Source organism: Lampetra planeri, unplaced genomic scaffold, assembly GCF_965212315.1.
Source record: "Lampetra planeri unplaced genomic scaffold, kcLamPlan1.2.h2 scaffold_1371, whole genome shotgun sequence".
In the NCBI taxonomy this organism is placed as follows: domain Eukaryota; kingdom Metazoa; phylum Chordata; class Hyperoartia; order Petromyzontiformes; family Petromyzontidae; genus Lampetra; species Lampetra planeri.
The window spans coordinates 7501-28414 of NW_027614090.1; the positions used below are offsets into that span (position 1 = coordinate 7501).

The 20914-nt window shown below is 48.4% G+C and overlaps 1 protein-coding gene and 1 long non-coding RNA gene across 2 annotated transcripts; one reads left to right on the forward strand and one right to left on the reverse strand.

Annotated features, from left to right (window-relative positions):
• Nucleotides 1-3508: 3508 nt before the first annotated feature.
• On the reverse strand, nucleotides 3509-14280 carry LOC144739224 (ATP synthase F(0) complex subunit g, mitochondrial-like). The gene is made up of 3 exons (XM_078622193.1): nucleotides 14088-14280; nucleotides 8681-8841; nucleotides 3509-4032 (listed from the first exon to the last, which is right to left on the reverse strand). The coding sequence occupies exons 1-3, from the start codon at nucleotides 14188-14190 to the stop codon at nucleotides 3934-3936; spliced, it is 363 nt and encodes a 120-aa protein (XP_078478319.1). The 5' UTR covers nucleotides 14191-14280; the 3' UTR covers nucleotides 3509-3933.
• Nucleotides 14281-17008: 2728 nt separating this feature from the next.
• LOC144739223 (uncharacterized) lies at nucleotides 17009-20327 on the forward strand. The gene is made up of 3 exons (XR_013589389.1): nucleotides 17009-17246; nucleotides 19819-19932; nucleotides 20220-20327. It is a non-coding gene; the product is annotated as an uncharacterized LOC144739223 (long non-coding RNA).
• The last annotated feature ends 587 nt before the right edge of the window (nucleotides 20328-20914 follow it).

A 20914-nucleotide genomic window follows, 5' to 3' on the forward strand; every position in this document is an offset into this window, starting at 1 on the left:
GGATGCTCACCCTTGCTCTGAAGGTTTATTGAATGCGAGGTCATCTACTCAGATAGTGGTGCAACGCAGAAAACAGCGAAGCCAAGACAGTAGGGATGGTAGAAACATTAGGCTGTAATTCATCACACGGGCTGTTAAGGCACACAATGAGAGGCCAAAAGGTTATACATATGCCTGGAAGCCCGAGTATCTTCAAAATAAATGTTAACCCAAAACACCAAGCACACAATTTCGGCAGCCTGGCTGCAAAAGTAGTATTAATCAAAGCAAATTTCAGCTAACATAGCAAAGGCTGTTGGGAATAATACTATTTGCATTATGCGGAAATGCATAAGTAAATGTTCAATCGCAACTTTAGAGGTGTGAAGCCCAGGCTCAGATTTGCTTGAATGCTTGGATGAACAGATTGAACTGCAGCAGCATATGTGCTGTTTATACTGGTAGGAATGAAAGTGGACCAGCCTGCAATAGATTATATTGTCCGTCTGTCCGTCCGTGTAGTAACATCGCCCCCTACTGCAAACACTTGGCAGGACCCTACAAAAACCTTTAGACTCAGTGAGGCTTTCCTGGCTAAACAGGTGTAACATTCCCCTTATAATTCCCTGAGATAGATTTTAATTAAAACGTTTAAATTAAAAATTAACTCACAGCGGCCTCAAGCCTACAGCTAGGCCTAAAGCCTAGAACTCGGCCTCAAACTCTCCCTTCGTATCGTACCCCCGCGTGTGTGAAAGGGAGTTAATGTTTAACAATGTTACATTCCCTGATGCTTTTAAATAGAAACATTTAAATTTAAAGCTTTTGCATTAATAATAAAAACATTTAAATCAAAAATTAACTCACAGCGGCCTAAAGCCTACAGCTAGGCCTAAAGCCTAGAACTAGGCCTCAAACTCTCCCTTCGTATCGTACCCCCGCGTGTGTGAAAGGGAGTTCATGTTTAACAATGTTACATTCCCTGATGCTTTTAAATAGAAACATTTAAATTTAAAGCTTTTACATTAATAATAAAAACATTTAAATCAAAAATTAACTCACAGCGGGCCTCAAGCCTACAGCTAGGCCTAAAGCCTAGAAATAGGCCTCAAACTCTCCCTTCGTATCGTCCGATTCGGTGTAGCAACATAGCCCCCTACTGCAAACACTTGGCAGGACCCTACAAAAACCTTTAGACTCAGTGAGGCTTTCCTGGCTAAACAAGTGTAATAATACATTATGTTTATATTCGTTGGTTATTCGTTCCTACCAGCCCACCCCGCAGGGACCTGTTCTACTCAGATAGTAGTGCAACACCCGAGACAGCTTTCCTTAGAGCCTAGTCTCACATGGTCCTTGAAGTTGATTGGTCCACACCCGAGACAGCTTTCCTTAGAGCCCAGTTTCACATGGTCCTTGAAGTTGATTGGTCCACACCCGAGACAGCTTTCCTTAGAGCCCAGTCTCACATGGTCCTTGAAGTTGATTGGTCCACACCCGAGACAGCTTTCCTTAGAGCCTAGTCTCACATGGTCCTTGAAGTTGATTGGTCCACACCCGAGACAGCTTTCCTTAGAGCCTAGTCTCCATTGGTGTTGGACCAGATGACGCCAAAAGGCGCACAACTCAAAGACAATGCACCATCAGAGTATTGAGAGCTCGGGGTAAAGCATTTACACTATGAGACATCTCCTTTACCAGTGGCAAAATATAGTGATAGGTTTTTACCCTTTCAACTGGTACAAAACTGACACCTTTATACAAGGCATCATGTTTGCAATAACCACAACACAAGCAGTCAAATGCAAACAAAAAGAAGCCACTCTGATGATGATAATGATATGCACTGTCCTTGAAGTTGATTGGTCCACACCCGAGACAGCTTTTCTTAGAGCCTAGTCTCACATGGTGTTGGACCAGATGACGCCAAAAGGCGTACAACTTTTGACTGCTTGTGTTGTGGTTATTGCAAACATGATGCCTTGTATAAAGGTGTCAGTTTTGTACCAGTTTAAAGGGTAAAAACCTATTATATTTTGCCACTGGGTAAAGGAAATGTCTCAGTGTAAACATTAGGCTGGCCTGCCTACGATCCATCCTGGGTTTAACCTGCAGGCTGGATTGTGTGAGGAGCTCACAAATCCTTGAAAGATCTGGGCAAAGTCCCCATCGGTGAGCTCCTCCGGCAGGCAAGGCTGCGTTGGCTGGGTCATGTAGCCCGCATGCCCAGCCACCGCATGCCTAAACAGCTTTTGTTCGGCCGGATCGAATGGGGCTAAACGGGCACGGCACGGGCTAAAGAGATGGAGTGATGGGTGAGTGTGTGGGTGTGTGGGTGACTGTGTGGGTGAGTGACATAGGCTAGAGAAGAGGATGGAGTGATGTGGTACAGAAGGACGTGGAGCTGAGTGGACTTGCCGATGACTGGTACCAGCGGTGTCAAGATCGGCCTCAGTGGAGGAGGCTCGTGAAGGACGCTACTGGGCAGTTGGAGGCAGTCGCCCTCCAACAACAACGGAGGGCGGGAGGAGCGACGCTCACAACAACGAGCGGAGCGCCGGGTGGCTAAAGCACAGCAAGTTGGCACAGTAGGGGGCACAGGTGGTGCATCAGCCAGTAATCTTGGTCCATCTCGGTCAGTCGACCCGTGGCACCTGCTGGGTCTGCCCCGTGACCTCCTGCCAGCGGGTGTTTGACACTTCACGTGGCCTCAAGGTGCACTTGGCCTGGCACAAGCGTCGTGGTGACGTCACCGCCACTTAGTGGCGAATGGCGGTTGTTGTGTCACTGTGTCTCTCTGTGGGTGTGTGTCTGAGTGTCTCTGCGTGTCTCTGTGTGTCTGTGTCTCTGTCAGCGTCTCTGTGGGCGTCTCTGTGGGCGTCTCTGTGGGCGTCTCTGTGGGCGTCTCTGTGGGCGTCTCTGTGGGCGTCTCTGTGGGCGTCTCTGTGGGCGTCTCTGTGGGCGTCTCTGTGGGCGTCTCTGTGGGCGTCTCTGTGGGTGTCTCTGTGGGTGACTCTGTGGGTGACTCTGTGGGTGTCTGTGTCTGAGTGTCTCTATGCGTGTCTCTGTATCTGTCTCTGTGGGTGTCTCTGTGTGTCTCTGTGTGTGTCTCTGTGTCTCTCTCTGAGTGTGTCTGTGTATCTCTGTCTGTGTGTCTCTGTGTATCTGTGTGTGCATCTCTGTGTGTCTCTGTCTCTGTCTCTGAGTATCTGTGTCTCTGTGTGTGTCTATGTGTCTGTGTGTGTCTCTGTGTGTGTCTCTGTGTGTGCCTCTGTGTGTGCCTCTGTGTGTCTCCCTGTGTGTCTCCCTGTGTGTCTGTGTCTGTGTGTGTCTGTGTGTGTGTCTCTGTGTGTGTCTCTGTGTGTGTCTGTGTGTGTGTGTGTCTGTGTGCGTCTCTGCGAGTGTCTCTGCGTGTTGTCTCTGCGTGTCTCTGTGTGTGTCTCTCTCTGTGTGTCTCTGTGTGTGTGTCTCTGTGTGTCTGTGAGAGTGTCAGCGTCACGACGAGGTAGACACGGAGTGAGACCGCCACTAGGGAAGCGACATCGTCGTCGTCTTTATTCATCGCTAGAGTCGAGCGCGTCGGAGACACGCACAGCGACACCGGACGAGGAGGAGACAGAGACACAGAGAGACAGAGAGACACAGAGAGACACGGAGAGACAGAGAGACAGAGAGACAGAGAGAGGAGACACAGAGAGACAGGGAGAGACAGAGAGAGAGACACAGAGAGACAGGGAGAGACAGGGAGAGACAGGGAGAGACAGAGAGACACAGAGAGAGAGAGACACACACAGAGACACAGGGAGAGACAGAGAGAGAGACACACACACACAGAGACACAGGGAGAGAGAGGATGACACCCTGTCTAGACAGGGCGTCTAGACAGGGCGTCTAGACACGGGGCGTGTCGAGACGCAGGGCATCTAGACGTGGCATGTCTAGACGGGGCGTGGTCTAGACATTGTATCCGATGAGGCTGCGTCTGCCGATGACCTCCCCCACGTAGAACCACATCGCGATCTCAACGCCCACCAGGGAGTTACGCAAAGCGTCCTGTTACACACAGAGACACACACAGACACACAGAGAGACACACACAGTGAGACACACACAGTGAGACACACACAGTGAGACACATAAACACACACAGACACACAGAGAGACACACACAGAGACATACAGTTACACACAGTTACACACATAGACACACACAGTGAGACACACACAGAGACACACAGTTACACACACACAGTTACACACACACACAGTTACACACACACAGAGACACACAGACACACAGAGAGACGCACACAGAGACACACACAGACACACACACAGTGAGACACATAAACACACACAGACACACAGAGAGACGCACACAGAGACACACACAGACACACACACAGTGAGACACATAAACACACACAGACACACAGAGAGACACACACAGAGACATACAGTTACACACAGTTACACACACAGACACACACAGACACACAGAGAGACACACACAGACACACAGAGAGACACACAGTGAGACACACAGTGAGACACACACACACACACAGTTACACACAGAGACACACACACAGTGAGACACACACAGTGAGACACACACACAGTGAGACACACACACAGTGAGACACACACAGTGAGACACACACAGTGAGACACACACACAGTGAGACACACACAGTGAGACACACACACAGTGAGACACACACACAGTGAGACACACACAGTGAGACAGCACACACAGTGAGACACACACAGTGAGACACACACGGTGAGACACACACACAGTGAGACACACACAGTGAGACACACACGGTGAGACACACACAGTGAGAACACACACAGTGAGACACACACAGTGAGACACACACAGTGAGACACACACAGTGAGACACACACAGTGAGACACACACAGTGAGTACACACACAGTGAGACACACACAGTGAGACACACACACAGTGAGACACACACCACAGTGAGACACACACACAGTGAGACACCACACAGGAGACACACACACAGTGAGACACACACACAGTGAGACACACACACAGTGAGACACACACAGTGAGACACACACAGTGAGACACACACAGTGAGACACACACACAGTGAGACACACACACAGTGAGACACACACACAGTGAGACACACACACAGTGAGACACACACACAGTGAGACACACACACAGTGAGACACACACACAGTGAGACACACACACAGTGAGACACACACACAGTGAGACACACACACAGTGAGACACACACACAGTGAGACACACACACAGTGAGACACACACACAGTGAGAACACACACAGTGACACACACACGGTGAGACACACACAGTGAGACACACACACAGTGAGACACACACACAGGGAGACACACACCACAGTGAGACACACACCAGTGAGGACACACACCACACAGTGAGACACACACAGTGAGACACACACAGACACACACACAGTGAGACACACACAGTGAGACACACACCAGTGAGACACACACACAGTGAGACACACACACAGTGAGACACACACACAGTGAGACACACACACAGTGAGACACACACACAGTGAGACACACACACAGTGAGACACACACACAGTGAGACACACACACAGTGAGACACACACAGGAGACACACACAGTGAGACACACACACAGTGAGACCACACACACAGTGAGACACACACAGTGAGACACACACACAGTGAGACACCACACAGTGAGACACACACACAGTGAGACACACACACAGTGAGACACACACACAGTGAGACACACACACAGTGAGACACACACAGTGAGACACACACACAGTGAGACACACACAGTGAGACACACACACAGTGAGACACACACACAGTGAGACACACACACAGTGAGACACACACACAGTGAGACACACACAGTGAGACACACACAGTGAGACACACACAGTGAGACACACCACACAGTGAGACACACACACAGTGAGACACACACACAGTGAGACACACACACAGTGAGACACACACAGTGAGACACACACAGTGAGACACACACAGTGAGACACACACAGTGAGACACACACACAGTGAGACACACACACAGTGAGACACACACACAGTGAGACACACACAGTGAGACACACACACGTGAGACACACACACAGTGAGACACACACACAGTGAGACACACACAGTGAGACACACACAGTGAGACACACAGTGAGACACACACAGTGAGACACACACACAGTGAGACACACACAGTGAGACACACACACAGTGAGACACACACACAGTGAGACACACACAGTGAGACACACACAGTGAGACACACACAGTGAGACACACACACAGTGAGACACACACACAGTGAGACACACACACAGTGAGACACACACAGTGAGACACCACACAGTGAGACACACACAGTGAGACACACACACAGTGAGACACACACAGTGAGACACACACAGTGAGACACACACAGTGAGACACCACGACACAGTGAGACACAACACCACAGTGAGACACACACACAGTGAGACACACACAGTGAGACACACACCAGTGAGACAACACACAGTGAGACACAACACAGTTACACACACAGACACAGTGAGACACACACACAGTGAGACACACACACAGTGAGACACACACAGTGAGACACACACAGTGAGACACACACACAGTGAGACACACACAGTGAGACACACACAGTGAGACACACACAGTGAGACACACACACAGTGAGACACACACACAGTGAGACACACACAGTGAGACACACACACAGTGAGACACACACAGTGAGACACACACAGTTACACACACAGACACACACACAGTGACACACACAGTGACACACACACACACAGTGACACACACACACACAGTGACACAGACACAGACACACACAGTGACACACACAGTGACACACACACACACAGTGACACACACAGTGACACACACAGTGACACACACAGTGACACACACAGTGACACACACAGTGACACACACAGTGACACACACACAGTGACACACACACACACACCCTCCCCGATCACCCTCACGGTGAGGTTCCTCACAGCTCCGCTCCTGCCCCTCTCCACCACACACACAGTGACACACACAGTGACACACACAGTGACACACACAGTGACACACACACACCCCCACACACCCTCACGGTGAGGTTCCTCACAGCCCCGCTCCTACCCCTCTCCACCACACACACACACAGTGACACACACACACCCACCACCACACACACACAGTGACACACACAGTGACACACACACACAGTGACACACACAGTGACACACACACACACACAGTGACACACACAGTGACACACACACACACACAGTGACACACACAGTGACACACACAGTGACACACACAGTGACACACACACACACACCCTCCCCACTCACCCTCACGGTGAGGTTCCTCACAGCTCCGCTCCTGCCCCGCTCCACCACACACACAGTGACACACAGTGACACACACAGTGACACACACAGTGACACACACAGTGACACACAGACACACCCTCCCCGCTCACCCTGACGGTGAGGTTCCTCACAGCTCCGCTCCTGCCCCGCTCCACCACACACACAGTGACACACACAGTGGCACACACACACAGTGACACACACAGTGACACACACAGTGACACACACAGTGACACACACAGTGACACACACAGTGACACACACACAGTGACACACACACACAGTGACACACACACACAGTGACACACACACAGTGACACACACACAGTGACACACACAGTGACACACACAGTGACACACACAGTGACACACACAGTGACACAGTGACACACACAGTGACACACACAGTGACACACACAGTGACACAGTGACACACACAGTGACACACACAGTGACACACACACACACAGTGACACACACAGTGACACACACAGTGACACACACAGTGACACACACACACACAGTGACACACACACAGTGACACACACACACACACACACAGTGACACACACACACACACAGTGACACACACAGTGACACACACACACACACACAGTGACACACACACACACAGTGACACACACAGTGACACACACACACACACACAGTGACACACACACACACACACACAGTGACACACACACACACACAGTGACACACACACCACCCACCCTGACGGTGAGGTTCCTCACAGCTCCGCTCCTGCCCCGCTCCACCACACACACAGTGACACAGTGACACACACAGTGACACACACAGTGACACACACACACACAATGACACACACACACCACCCACCCTGACGGTGAGGTTCCTCACAGCTCCGCTCCTGCCCCGCTCCACCACACACACAGTGACACACACAGTGACACACACAGTGACACACACACACAGTGACACACACACACAGTGACACACAGTGACACACACACCACTCACCCTCACGGTGAGGTTCCTCACAGCTCCGCTCCTGCCCCGCTCCACCACACACACAGTGACACAGTGACACACACAGTGACACACACAGTGACACACACACCACTCACCCTCACGGTGAGGTTCCTCACAGCTCCGCTCCTGCCCCGCTCCACCACACACACAGTGACACACACACAGTGACACACACACACACAGTGACACACACACACACAATGACACACACACCACCCACCCTGACGGTGAGGTTCCTCACAGCTCCGCTCCTGCCCCGCTCCACCATGGCTTTGAAGGCAGCCACGGCACCCGGGATCTCTGCCGGGCTGGGCGGAGTGAGCTCCACCTTCGCCAGGGACCAGAACTTGGAGAGACGCGGACGCGAATATTCCACCACCGCTGTGGGGGGTAGAGACACACAGAGAGACACACAGAGACACACACAGTGAGACACACACACACAGAGACACAGAGAGAGAGAGAGAGACACACAGAGAGACACACAGAGACACACACAGTGAGACACACACACACAGAGACACAGAGAGAGAGAGAGAGACACACAGAGAGACACACAGAGACACACACAGTGAGACACACACACACAGAGACACAGAGAGAGAGAGAGAGACACACAGAGAGACACACAGAGACACACACAGTGAGACACACACACACAGAGACACAGAGAGAGAGACACACAGAGTCACACAGAGACACACACAGTGAGACACACACACACAGAGACACAGAGAGAGAGACACACAGAGTCACACAGAGACACACACAGTGAGACACACACACACAGAGACACAGAGAGAGAGAGACACACAGAGAGACACACAGAGACACACACAGTGAGACACACACACACAGAGACACAGAGAGAGAGAGAGACACACAGAGTCACACAGAGACACACACAGTGACACAGAGACACACACAGAGACACACACGAGACACAGAGACACACACAGAGACACACACAGAGAGACACACAGAGTCACACAGAGACAGAGACACACACAGAGACACACACACACAGTCTATGGGCAGTGTTGAGTCTAAGTGCTGAGTCTATGGTGCAGTGTTGAGTCTAAGTGTTGAGTCAATGGTGCAGTGTTGAGTCTATGTGCTGAGTCTAAGTGTTGAGTCTATGTGTTGAGTCTAAGTGTTGAGTCTATGTGCTGAGTCTATGTGCTGAGTCTAAGTGTTGAGTCTATGTGTTGAGTCTAAGTGCTGAGTCTATGTGCTGAGTCTATGTGCTGAGTCTATGTGCTGAGTCTATGTGCTGAGTCTATGTGCTGAGTCTATGTGCTGAGTCTATGTGCTGAGTCTATGTGCTGAGTCTATGTGCTGAGTCTATGTGCTGAGTCTATGTGCTGAGTCTATGTGCTGAGTCTATGTGCTGAGTCTATGTGCTGAGTCTATGTGCTGAGTCTATGTGCTGAGTCTATGTGCTGAGTCTATGTGCTGAGTCTATGTGCTGAGTCTATGTGCTGAGTCTATGTGCTGAGTCTATGTGCAGTGCTGAGTCTATGTGCTGAGTCTATGTGCTGAGTCTATGTGCTGAGTCTATGTGCTGAGTCTATGTGCTGTGCTGAGTCTATGTGCTGTGCTGAGTCTATGTGCTGTGCTGAGTCTATGTGCAGTGCTGAGTCTATGTGCTGAGTCTATGTGCTGAGTCTATGTGCTGTGCTGAGTCTATGTGCTGTGCTGAGTCTATGTGCTGTGCTGAGTCTATGTGCAGTGCTGAGTCTATGTGCTGTGCTGAGTCTATGTGCTGTGCTGAGTCTATGTGCTGAGTCTATGTGCTGAGTCTATGTGCTGAGTCTATGTGCAGTGCTGAGTCTATGTGCAGTGCTGAGTCTATGTGCTGAGTCTATGTGCTGAGTCTATGTGCTGAGTCTATGTGCTGAGTCTATGTGCTGAGTCTATGTGCTGAGTCTAAGTGTTGAGTCTAAGTGTTGAGTCTATGTGCTGAGTCTATGTGCTGAGTCTATGTGCTGAGTCTATGTGCAGTGCTGAGTCTATGTGCAGTGCTGAGTCTATGTGCTGAGTCTATGTGCTGAGTCTATGTGCTGAGTCTATGTGCTGAGTCTATGTGCTGAGTCTATGTGCTGAGTCTAAGTGTTGAGTCTAAGTGTTGAGTCTATGTGCTGAGTCTATGTGCTGAGTCTATGTGCTGAGTCTATGTGCTGAGTCTATGGGCAGTGTTGAGTCTAAGTGTTGAGTCTATGGGCTGAGTCTATGAGCAGTGCTGAGTCTATGTGCTGAGTCTATGTGCTGAGTCTATGTGCAGTGCTGAGTCTATGTGCAGTGCTGAGTCTATGTGCTGAGTCTATGTGCTGAGTCTATGTGCTGAGTCTATGTGCTGAGTCTATGTGCTGAGTCTATGTGCAGTGCTGAGTCTATGTGCTGAGTCTATGTGCTGAGTCTATGTGCTGAGTCTATGTGCTGAGTCTATGTGCAGAGTCTATGTGCTGAGTCTATGTGCTGAGTCTATGTGCTGAGTCTATGTGCAGAGTCTATGTGCTGAGTCTATGTGCTGAGTCTATGTGCTGAGTCTATGTGCTGAGTCTATGTGCTGAGTCTATGTGCTGAGTCTATGTGCTGAGTCTAAGTGCTGAGTCTATGTGCTGAGTCTATGTGCTGAGTCTATGTGCTGAGTCTATGTGCTGAGTCTATGTGCTGAGTCTATGTGCTGAGTCTATGTGCTGAGTCTATGTGCTGAGTCTATGTGCAGAGTCTATGTGCAGAGTCTATGTGCTGAGTCTATGTGCTGAGTCTATGGTGCTGAGTCTATGTGCTGAGTCTATGTGCTGAGTCTATGTGCTGAGTCTATCTGCTGAGTCTATGTGCTGAGTCTATGTGCTGAGTCTATGTGCAGTGCTGAGTCTATGTGCTGAGTCTATGTGCTGAGTCTATGTGCTGAGTCTAAGTGTTGAGTCTCTGGGCTAGACATTAACGCACACACACACGCACCACCTAAGTAAGTGCATACTAAATCAATGTTACTACACAGCTGCTGTGTGTACAGCTTACTGGACACTGCACATGTACGCCCCTGCCACACGACCTTGAGATCGAGTCAAGGTCGCAATTACTAAACGGTATACAGTACACACGGTGCTGCACACAGCACACTGTACTCAGTGCCATACAGAGCACTGTATGTACTGTATAGTTGGTTCTTTCGGTAAAGCCACGAAGATGGGAAAGGAAAAATAAATAATGATAAAAATACAATACGTTGAAAATAGTCAAAAGCAAAAAAAACACGATGAAAATAAAAAATATGAAAATAAATATTTTTTTTATAATTAAAAATATACGTTGAAAGTAATGAAAGCAAAAAGCCTCAATGAAAATAGCAAAATTAAAAAATGTTAATAAAAAATAATACGTTGAAATTAACAAAAGCAAAAAAAAAACACAATGAAAATAAAAATAGAAAAATAAAAATGTTTAATGATAAAAAAAAATTCGTTGAAACTAATGAAAGTAAAAAACCCACAATGAAAATAAAGAAACGTAAAAATAACAATGTTTTTGAATTAATAAAAAATTATCAGTTGAAAATAATGAAAGTAACAAAAACCGCAATGAGAATAGTAAAATAAAAATGTTTCATGATAAAACAAAAATTTCGTTGAAAATAATGAAAGCAAAAAACCCACAATGAAAATAAAGAAACGTAAAAACAAATAAAAAAAAATTGAAATAATCCGTTGAAAATAATGAAAGTAAAAAACCCACAATGAAAATAAAGAAACGTAAAAAGAACAATTTTTTTGAATTAATAAAAAATAATCAGTTGAAAATAATGAAAGCAAAAAACCCACAATGAAAATAAGAAACGTAAAAACTAATTAATTTTTTTTTTTAAATAATCCGTTGAAAATAATGAAAGCAAAAATACACAATCAAAAGTAAAAAAATGGTTAATTGTAATTTTTTATTCATTTTTTATTCATAAAAAAATCCGTTGAAAATAATGAAAGCAAAAAACCCACAATGAAAATAAAAAACGTAAAAACTAATTAAAAAAAATTTAAATAATCCGTTTAAAATAATGAAAGCAAAAATACACAATCAAAAGTTTAAAAATGGCAAATTGTATTTTTTATTCATAAAAAAATCCGTTGAAAATAATGAAAGCAAAAAAAAAACAATTAAAAAAAAAGTAAAATTAGTAAAATAAAATTAGCGGCGGTGTGTGCACAGCACCGTACGTAATGCGTACTGTACGTACAGTACGTACTGCATACAGTGCGTACTGTACGTACAGTACGTACTGCATACAGTACGTACTGTACGCAGCTGTGCGTACCGCATCGAGTCCCAAGGACAGTGCACGCCGTACAGTGCGCAGTCGTGAGAGTGAAGGTCGCCAATTACGAATCGCGTTTTGGCCGCCTCCACAGCCCGGCTTCCGTAGCTCGGTCCCACAGCCACCACCATCATCATCATCACCACCATCATCACCATCACCATCATCACCACCACCATCATCACCATCATCACCACCATCACCACCATCATCATCATCATCACCATCATCACCAACATCATCACACCATCATCACCATCATCATCATCACACCATCATCATCATCACCATCATCACCAACATCATCATCAACATCATCATCATCACCATCATCACCAACATCATCACACCATCATCACCATCATCATCATCATCACTATCATCATCATCACTATCATCACTATCATCACTATCATCATCATCATCATCACTATCATCATCATCACCACCATCATCACCATCATCATCACCAACATCATCATCATCACCATCATCACCATCATCATCATCACCAACATCATCATCATCATCATCACTATCATCACCATCACCAACATCATCATCATCATCATCACTATCATCATCATCATCACTATCATCATCATCACCACCATCATCATCATCACCATCATCATCATCATCACCATCATCATCATCATCACCATCATCATCATCACCACCATCATCATCATCATCACCATCATCATCACCATCATCATCATCACCACCATCATCATCACCATCATCATCATCACAACCAACACCACCATCACCACCACCATCATCACCACCACCACCATCACCACCACCATCATCATCACCACCACCACCACCATCATCATCATCACACAATCACCATCACCACCATCATCATCACCATCATCATCACCACCACCACTACCATCATCACCACCATCATCATCACCACCACCATCATCACCATCACACAATCACCATCACCACCATCATCATCACCATCATCATCACCACCACCACTACCATCATCACCACCATCATCATCACCACCACCATCATCACCACCACCATCATCACCACACAACCACCATCATCACCACACAACCACCATCATCATCACACTCTGTGTGTCTCTGTGTGTGTCACTAACTCACCCGCCACCACTTGAGGAGTTCTCTTCACGACGATTCCCGCCATCACCACCACCACCATCACCACCACCATCATCACCACCACCACCATCATCATCATCACAACCAACACCACCATCACCATCACCACCATCACCACCATCATCATCACACTCTGTGTGTGTCACTGTGTGTCACTAACTCACCCGCCACCACTTGAGGAGTTCTCTTCACGACGATTCCCGCGAGGCGCTGAGCCGCTGCCGCCATCTTCACCTCTACAGACTCCACCAACTGCCGCGCGTTCATAAACCCCCTCTACCTCTTCCGGAAGAGTCTTCTGGAAGACGTCTCCCGCCCGTTCATAAACCCCCTCTACCCCTTCCGGAAGAGTCTTCTGGAAGACGTCTCCCGCCCGTTCATAAACCCCCTCTACCTCTTCCGGAAGAGTCTTCTGGAAGACGTCTCCCGCCCGTTCATAAACCCCCTCTACCCCTTCCGGAAGAGTCTTCTGGAAGACGTCTCCCGCCCGTTCATAAACCCCCTCTACCTCTTCCGGAAGAGTCTTCTGGAAGACGTCTCCCGCCCGTTCATAAACCCCCTCTACCTCTTCCGGAAGAGTCTTCTGGAAGACGTCTCCCGCCCGTTCATAAACCCCCTCTACCCCTTCCGGAAGAGTCTTCTGGAAGACGTCTCCCGCCCGTTCATAAACCCCCTCTACCTCTTCCGGAAGAGTCTTCTGGAAGACGTCTCCCGCCCGTTCATAAACCCCCTCTACCTCTTCCGGAAGAGTCTTCTGGAAGACGTCTCCCGCCCGTTCATAAACCCGCTTCTACCGATTATGGAAGATTCTTCTGGAAGACGTCTCCCGCCCGTTCATAAACCCCCTCTACCTCTTCCGGAAGAGTCTTCTGGAAGACGTCTCCCGCCCGTTCATAAACCCCCTCTACCTCTTCCGGAAGAGTCTTCTGGAAGACGTCTCCCGCCCGTTCATAAACCCCCTCTACCTCTTCCGGAAGAGTCTTCTGGAAGACGTCTCCCGCCCGTTCATAAACCCCCTCTACCTCTTCTGGAAGAGTCTTCTGGAAGACGTCTCCCGCCCGTTCATAAACCCCCTCTACCTCTTCCGGAAGAGTCTTCTGGAAGACGTCTCCCGCCCGTTCATAAACCCCCTCTACCTCTTCTGGAAGAGTCTTCTGGAAGACGTCTCCCGCCCGTTCATAAACCCCCTCTACCTCTTCCGGAAGAGTCTTCTGGAAGACGTCTCCCGCCCGTTCATAAACCCCCTCTACCTCTTCCGGAAGAGTCTTCTGGAAGACGTCTCCCGCCCGTTCATAAACCCCCTCTACCTCTTCCGGAAGAGTCTTCTGGAAGACGTCTCCCGCCCGTTCATAAACCCGCATCTACCGATTATGGAAGATTCTTCTGGAAGTTGCCTACCGCCCGTTCATAAACCCCCTCTACCTCTTCCGGAAGAGTCTTCTGGAAGACGTCTCCCGCCCGTTCATAAACCCGCTTCTACCGATTCTGGAAGATTCTTCTGGAAGTTGCCTGCCGCCCGTTCATAAACCCCCTCTACCTCTTCCGGAAGATTCTTCTGGAAGATGACTGCCGCCCGTTCATAAACCCTCTCTTCCGATTCTGGAAGATTCTTCTGGAAGATGACTGCCGCCCGTTCATAAACCCCCTCTACCTCTTCCGGAAGATTCTTCTGGAAGTTGCCTGCCGCCAGTTCATAAACCCCCTCTACCTCTTCCGGAAGATTCTTCTGGAAGATGACTGCCGCCCGTTCATAAACCCTCTCTTCCGATTCTGGAAGTTGCTTCTGGAAGATGACTGCCGCCCCTGTTCGTAAACCCGCCTCTACCTCTTCTGGAAGATTCTTCTGGAAGATGTCTCCCGCCCGTTCATAAACCTTCTCTTCCGATTCTAGAAGATTCTTCTGGAAGATACTTCTGGAAGACAACTGCCGCCCGTTCAGAAACCCCTCTACCTCTTCCGGAAGATTCTTCTGGAAGATGACTGCCGCCCTTTCATAAACCCCCTCTACCTCTTCCGGAAGATTCTTCTGGAAGTTGCCTGCCGCCCGTTCATAAACCCGCCTCTACCTCTTCCGGAAGAATCTTCTGGAAGATGTCTACAGCTTGTTTAGAAACCCCCTCTACCTCTTCCGGAAGATTGACGTGGAAGCGCACAAGCGCTTCCACGTCCATCGGCCACCCTTTTGGCCTCGCCCCCCCCTCCCTCCCGATACGTTCCTTTCATTGGCTACCATAGTCTGATGAGCTCCCCCCTCCCTCTCCCTCCCCCCTCAACTCGCTTTTAAGGGATTACATCTTGAATCATTGCCTCACTTGATACAGCTAATCTGGCTGTGACGGTCCCACCTGATGACGGAGACTTGTGTTGCCTCCGAAACGTCGTGATTTTTGTTTTTATTTTATTTTACTTTCTACGTGACTTTACCGAAAAAACCTAAGAAGAAGACTTCTAGAAGATATCTACCGTTCGTTCATTAACGCCTCTACCTATTCCGGAAGGATCTTCTGGAAGATGTCTACCGCCCGTTCATAAACTCCTCTATAGATAACTGAAGACGCTTCTAGAAGATGTCTACCGCTCGTTCATCAACTCCTCTACCTATTCCGGAAGAATCTTCTGGAAGACGTCTACCGCTCGTTCATCATCGCCTCTACCTATTCCGGAAGAATCTTCTGGAAGACGTCTACCGCCCGTTCATCAACGCCTCTACCTATTCCGGAAGTATCTTCTAGAAGATGTCTACCGCCTGTTCATAAACGCCTCTACCAATTCTGGAAGAATCTTCTGGAAGACGTCTACCGCCCGTTCATAAACTCCTCTACAGATTCCAGAAGATTCTTCTGGAAGACGTCTACCGCCTGTTCATAAACTCCTCTACTTATTCCGGAAGAATCTTCCAGAAGACGTCTACCGCCCGTTCATCAACTCCTCTACCTCTTCCGGAAGAATCTTCCCGAAGCCATCTACCGCCCGTTCATAAACCCTCTCATCACCTTCTACCGGTAGATTCTTCCTCTACCGGAAGACGGCGTTGCCACGGTAACGACCCGGCGCGTCCCGTTGCCACGGCAACAGCGACATCGCTAAACCAGAGGCCCAACTTCAAAATCTCTGTCCCCTCTCTCTCTGATTCATCTCCTAAACTCTCTTAAACTCTCTGAAACTTTCTTAAACTCCCTGAAACTCTCTTAAACTCTCTTATCTCTCGCTCGCGCTCTCTCTCCACGTCTCCTGTCGCTGTCTCGTCTCTTAATCTCGAGCCGGAGATGTCCGACTCAGGCGAGGAGCAGGATGAGTTCGCCGACCTAGGCCCCAGCATTGGGGTAACAAAAACATTTTAAATTTTTTTTAAAAACTATTTTTTTATAAACTTCTATTACGACGTTAAACTCGTTCACATTGTTGATTGCGTTGTTTTGTTTCATTTGTTATTGTTATTATATTTTATTATATTTTATTATTGTACCGACGCGACTTTACCGAAAACACCTAACTATGCAATCGTTATACTAGTTACAATGTTACATGGTTACAATGGTACATAGTTACATGGTTACAATGTTACATTGCTACATAGTTACATTGCTACATAGTTACAATGTTACATGTATGTGTCTGTGTGTGTGTCCCTGTGTGTGTCTCTGTGTGTGTCTCTGTGTGTGTCTCTGTGTGTGTCTGTGTGTGTGTGTGTCTCTGTGTGTCTCTGTGTGTGTCTGTGTCTCTGTGTGTGTCTCTGTGTGTGTCTGTGTGTGTGTGTCTCTGTGTGTCTGTGTGTGTGTCTGTGTCTCTGTGTGTGTCTCTGTGTGTGTCTCTGTGTGTGTGTCTCTGTGTGTGTCTCTGTGTGTGTCTCTGTGTGTGTCTCTGTGTGTCTCTCTGTGTGTCTGTGTCTCTGTGAGTGTCTCTGTGTGTCTCTCTATACCTGTGCGTGTCTCTGTGTGTCTCTGTGTCTGCGTGTCTCTGTGCGTGTCTCTGTATATCTGTGTGTCTCTGTGAGTGTCTCTGTGTGTGTCTCTGTGTGTGTCTCTGTGAGTGTCTCTCTATACCTGTGCGTGTCTCTGTGTGTCTCTGTGTGTCCCCGTGTCTCTGTGTGTGTCTCTTTGTGTGTGTTTCTCTCTGCGTGTCTCTGTGTGTCTCCCTATATCTCTGTGTGTCTCTGTGTGTGTCTCTGTGTCTCTGTGTGTGTCTCTGTGTCTCTGTCTGTCTCTCTATATCTCTGTGTGTCTCTGTGTGTGTCTCTGTGTCTCTGTGTGTGTCTCTGTGTGTCTCTCTATATCTCTGTGTGTCTCTGTGTGTCTCTGTGTCTCTGTGTGTCTCTCTATATCTCTGCGTGTCTCTGTGTGTCCCCGTGTCTCTGTGTGTGTCTCTGTATGTCTCTGTGTCTCTATATACCTGTGCGTGTCTCTGTGTGTCTCTCTGTGTCTCTGTGAGTGTCTCTGTGTGTCTCTATACCTGTGCGTGTCTCTGTGTGTCCCCGTGTCTCTGTGTCTCTGTGTGTGTCTCTGTGTGTGTCTCTGTATGTCTCTGTGTCTCTCTATACCTGTGCGTGTCTCTGTGTGTCTCTGTGTGTGTCTGTGTCTCTGTGTGTGTCTCTGTGTGTGTCTGTGTGTGTGTGTCTCTGTGTGTCTGTGTGTGTGTCTGTGTCTCTGTGTGTGTCTCTGTGTGTGTCTCTGTGTGTGTGTCTCTGTGTGTGTCTCTGTGTGTGTCTCTGTGTGTGTCTCTGTGTGTCTCTCTGTGTGTCTGTGTCTCTGTGAGTGTCTCTGTGTGTCTCTCTATACCTGTGCGTGTCTCTGTGTGTCTCTGTGTCTGCGTGTCTCTGTGCGTGTCTCTGTATATCTGTGTGTCTCTGTGAGTGTCTCTGTGTGTGTCTCTGTGTGTGTCTCTGTGAGTGTCTCTCTATACCTGTGCGTGTCTCTGTGTGTCTCTGTGTGTCCCCGTGTCTCTGTGTGTGTCTCTTTGTGTGTGTTTCTCTCTGCGTGTCTCTGTGTGTCTCCCTATATCTCTGTGTGTCTCTGTGTGTGTCTCTGTGTCTCTGTGTGTGTCTCTGTGTCTCTGTCTGTCTCTCTATATCTCTGTGTGTCTCTGTGTGTGTCTCTGTGTCTCTGTGTGTGTCTCTGTGTGTCTCTCTATATCTCTGTGTGTCTCTGTGTGTGTCTCTGTGTCTCTGTGTGTGTCTCTGTGTGTCTCTCTATATCTCTGTGTGTCTCTGTGTGTCTCTGTGTCTCTGTGTGTCTCTCTATATCTCTGCGTGTCTCTGTGTGTCCCCGTGTCTCTGTGTGTGTCTCTGTATGTCTCTGTGTCTCTATATACCTGTGCGTGTCTCTGTGTGTCTCTCTGTGTGTCTGTGTCTCTGTGAGTGTCTCTGTGTGTCTCTATACCTGTGCGTGTCTCTGTGTGTCCCCGTGTCTCTGTGTCTCTGTGTGTGTCTCTGTGTGTGTCTCTGTATGTCTCTGTGTCTCTATATACCTGTGCGTGTCTCTGTGTGTCTCTCTGTGTGTCTGTGTCTCTGTGAGTGTCTCTGTGTGTGTCTCTATACCTGTGCGTGTCTCTGTGTGTCCCCGTGTCTCTGTGTCTCTGTGCGTGTCTCTGTGTGTCTCTGTGTCCCCCCGTGTCTCTGTGTCTCTGTGTGTGTCTCTGTGTGTGTCTCTGTATGTCTCTGTGTCTCTATATACCTGTGCGTGTCTCTGTGTGTCTCTCTGTGTGTCTGTGTCTCTGTGAGTGTCTCTGTGTGTGTCTCTATACCTGTGCGTGTCTCTGTGTGTCTCTGTGTGTCCCCGTGTCTCTGTGTCTCTGTGCGTGTCTCTGTGTGTGTCTGTGTCCCCCCGTGTCTCTGTGTGTGTCTCTGTGTGTGTCTCTGTGTCTCTGTGCGTGTCTCTGTGCGTGTCTCTGTGCGTGCAGGAGTACGAGGGAGGCCGTGACGAGCTGGGGGAGAGACACGGCAGAGGCCGTGCCCTGCTGCCCAGCGGAGACACCTACGAAGGAGACTACGTGGCAGGGCAGAGACACGGGCAGGCGAGATTACACTACACTATACACTACACTACACACTACACTATACACTATACACTACACTATACTATACACTATACTATACACTACACTATACACTATACACTGCACTATACACTACACTATACACTACACTATACACTACACTATACACTACACTATACACTACACTACACACTATATCACTACACTATACACTACACTATACACTACACACTACACTACACACTACACACTATATCATTACACTACACACTACACACTATATCACTACACACTGTGACCTGCAGGGCTCGTACCGCTTCAAGAGTGGCTCTCTCTACCGCGGCGACTATCAGCAAGGCCGCAAGCACGGCTACGGAGCCTTCCACTATCCTGACGGCTCTCACTACCAGGGTGAGACACACACACAGACACACACACACACACAGACACAGACACAGACACACACACAGACACACACACACACACAGACACACACACAGACACACACACAGACACACACACAGACACACACACAGACACACACACAGACACACACAGAGACACACACAGACACACACACAGACACACACACACAGAGACACACACAGACACACACACAGACACACACACACAGAGACACAAACACACAGACACACACACAGACACACACAAACACACAGAGACACAAACACACAGACACACACACACACAGACACACACACACAGACACACACACACACACATACACAGACACACACACACAGACACACACACAGACACATATACAGACACACACACACACAGAGACACACACAGACACACACACACACACATAGACACACACACAGACACATATACAGACACACACACACACAGAGACACACACAGACACACACACAGACACACACACAGACACACACACACAGACACACACACACAGACACACACACAGACACATATACAGACACACACACACACAGAGACACACACAGACACACAC

Coding starts and splice junctions, on each gene's coding strand:
- LOC144739224 (XM_078622193.1), bottom strand. CDS start 14,190: ATGAACGCGCGGCAGTTGGTGGAGTCTGTAGAGGTGAAGATGGCGGCA. Junction 8,842..14,087: donor AACTCCTCAAGTGGTGGCGG/GTGAGTTAGTGA, acceptor TACCCCCCACAG/CGGTGGTGGAATATTCGCGT. Junction 4,033..8,680: donor TGAGGAACCTCACCGTCAGG/GTGGGTGGTGTG, acceptor TGTGTGTAACAG/GACGCTTTGCGTAACTCCCT.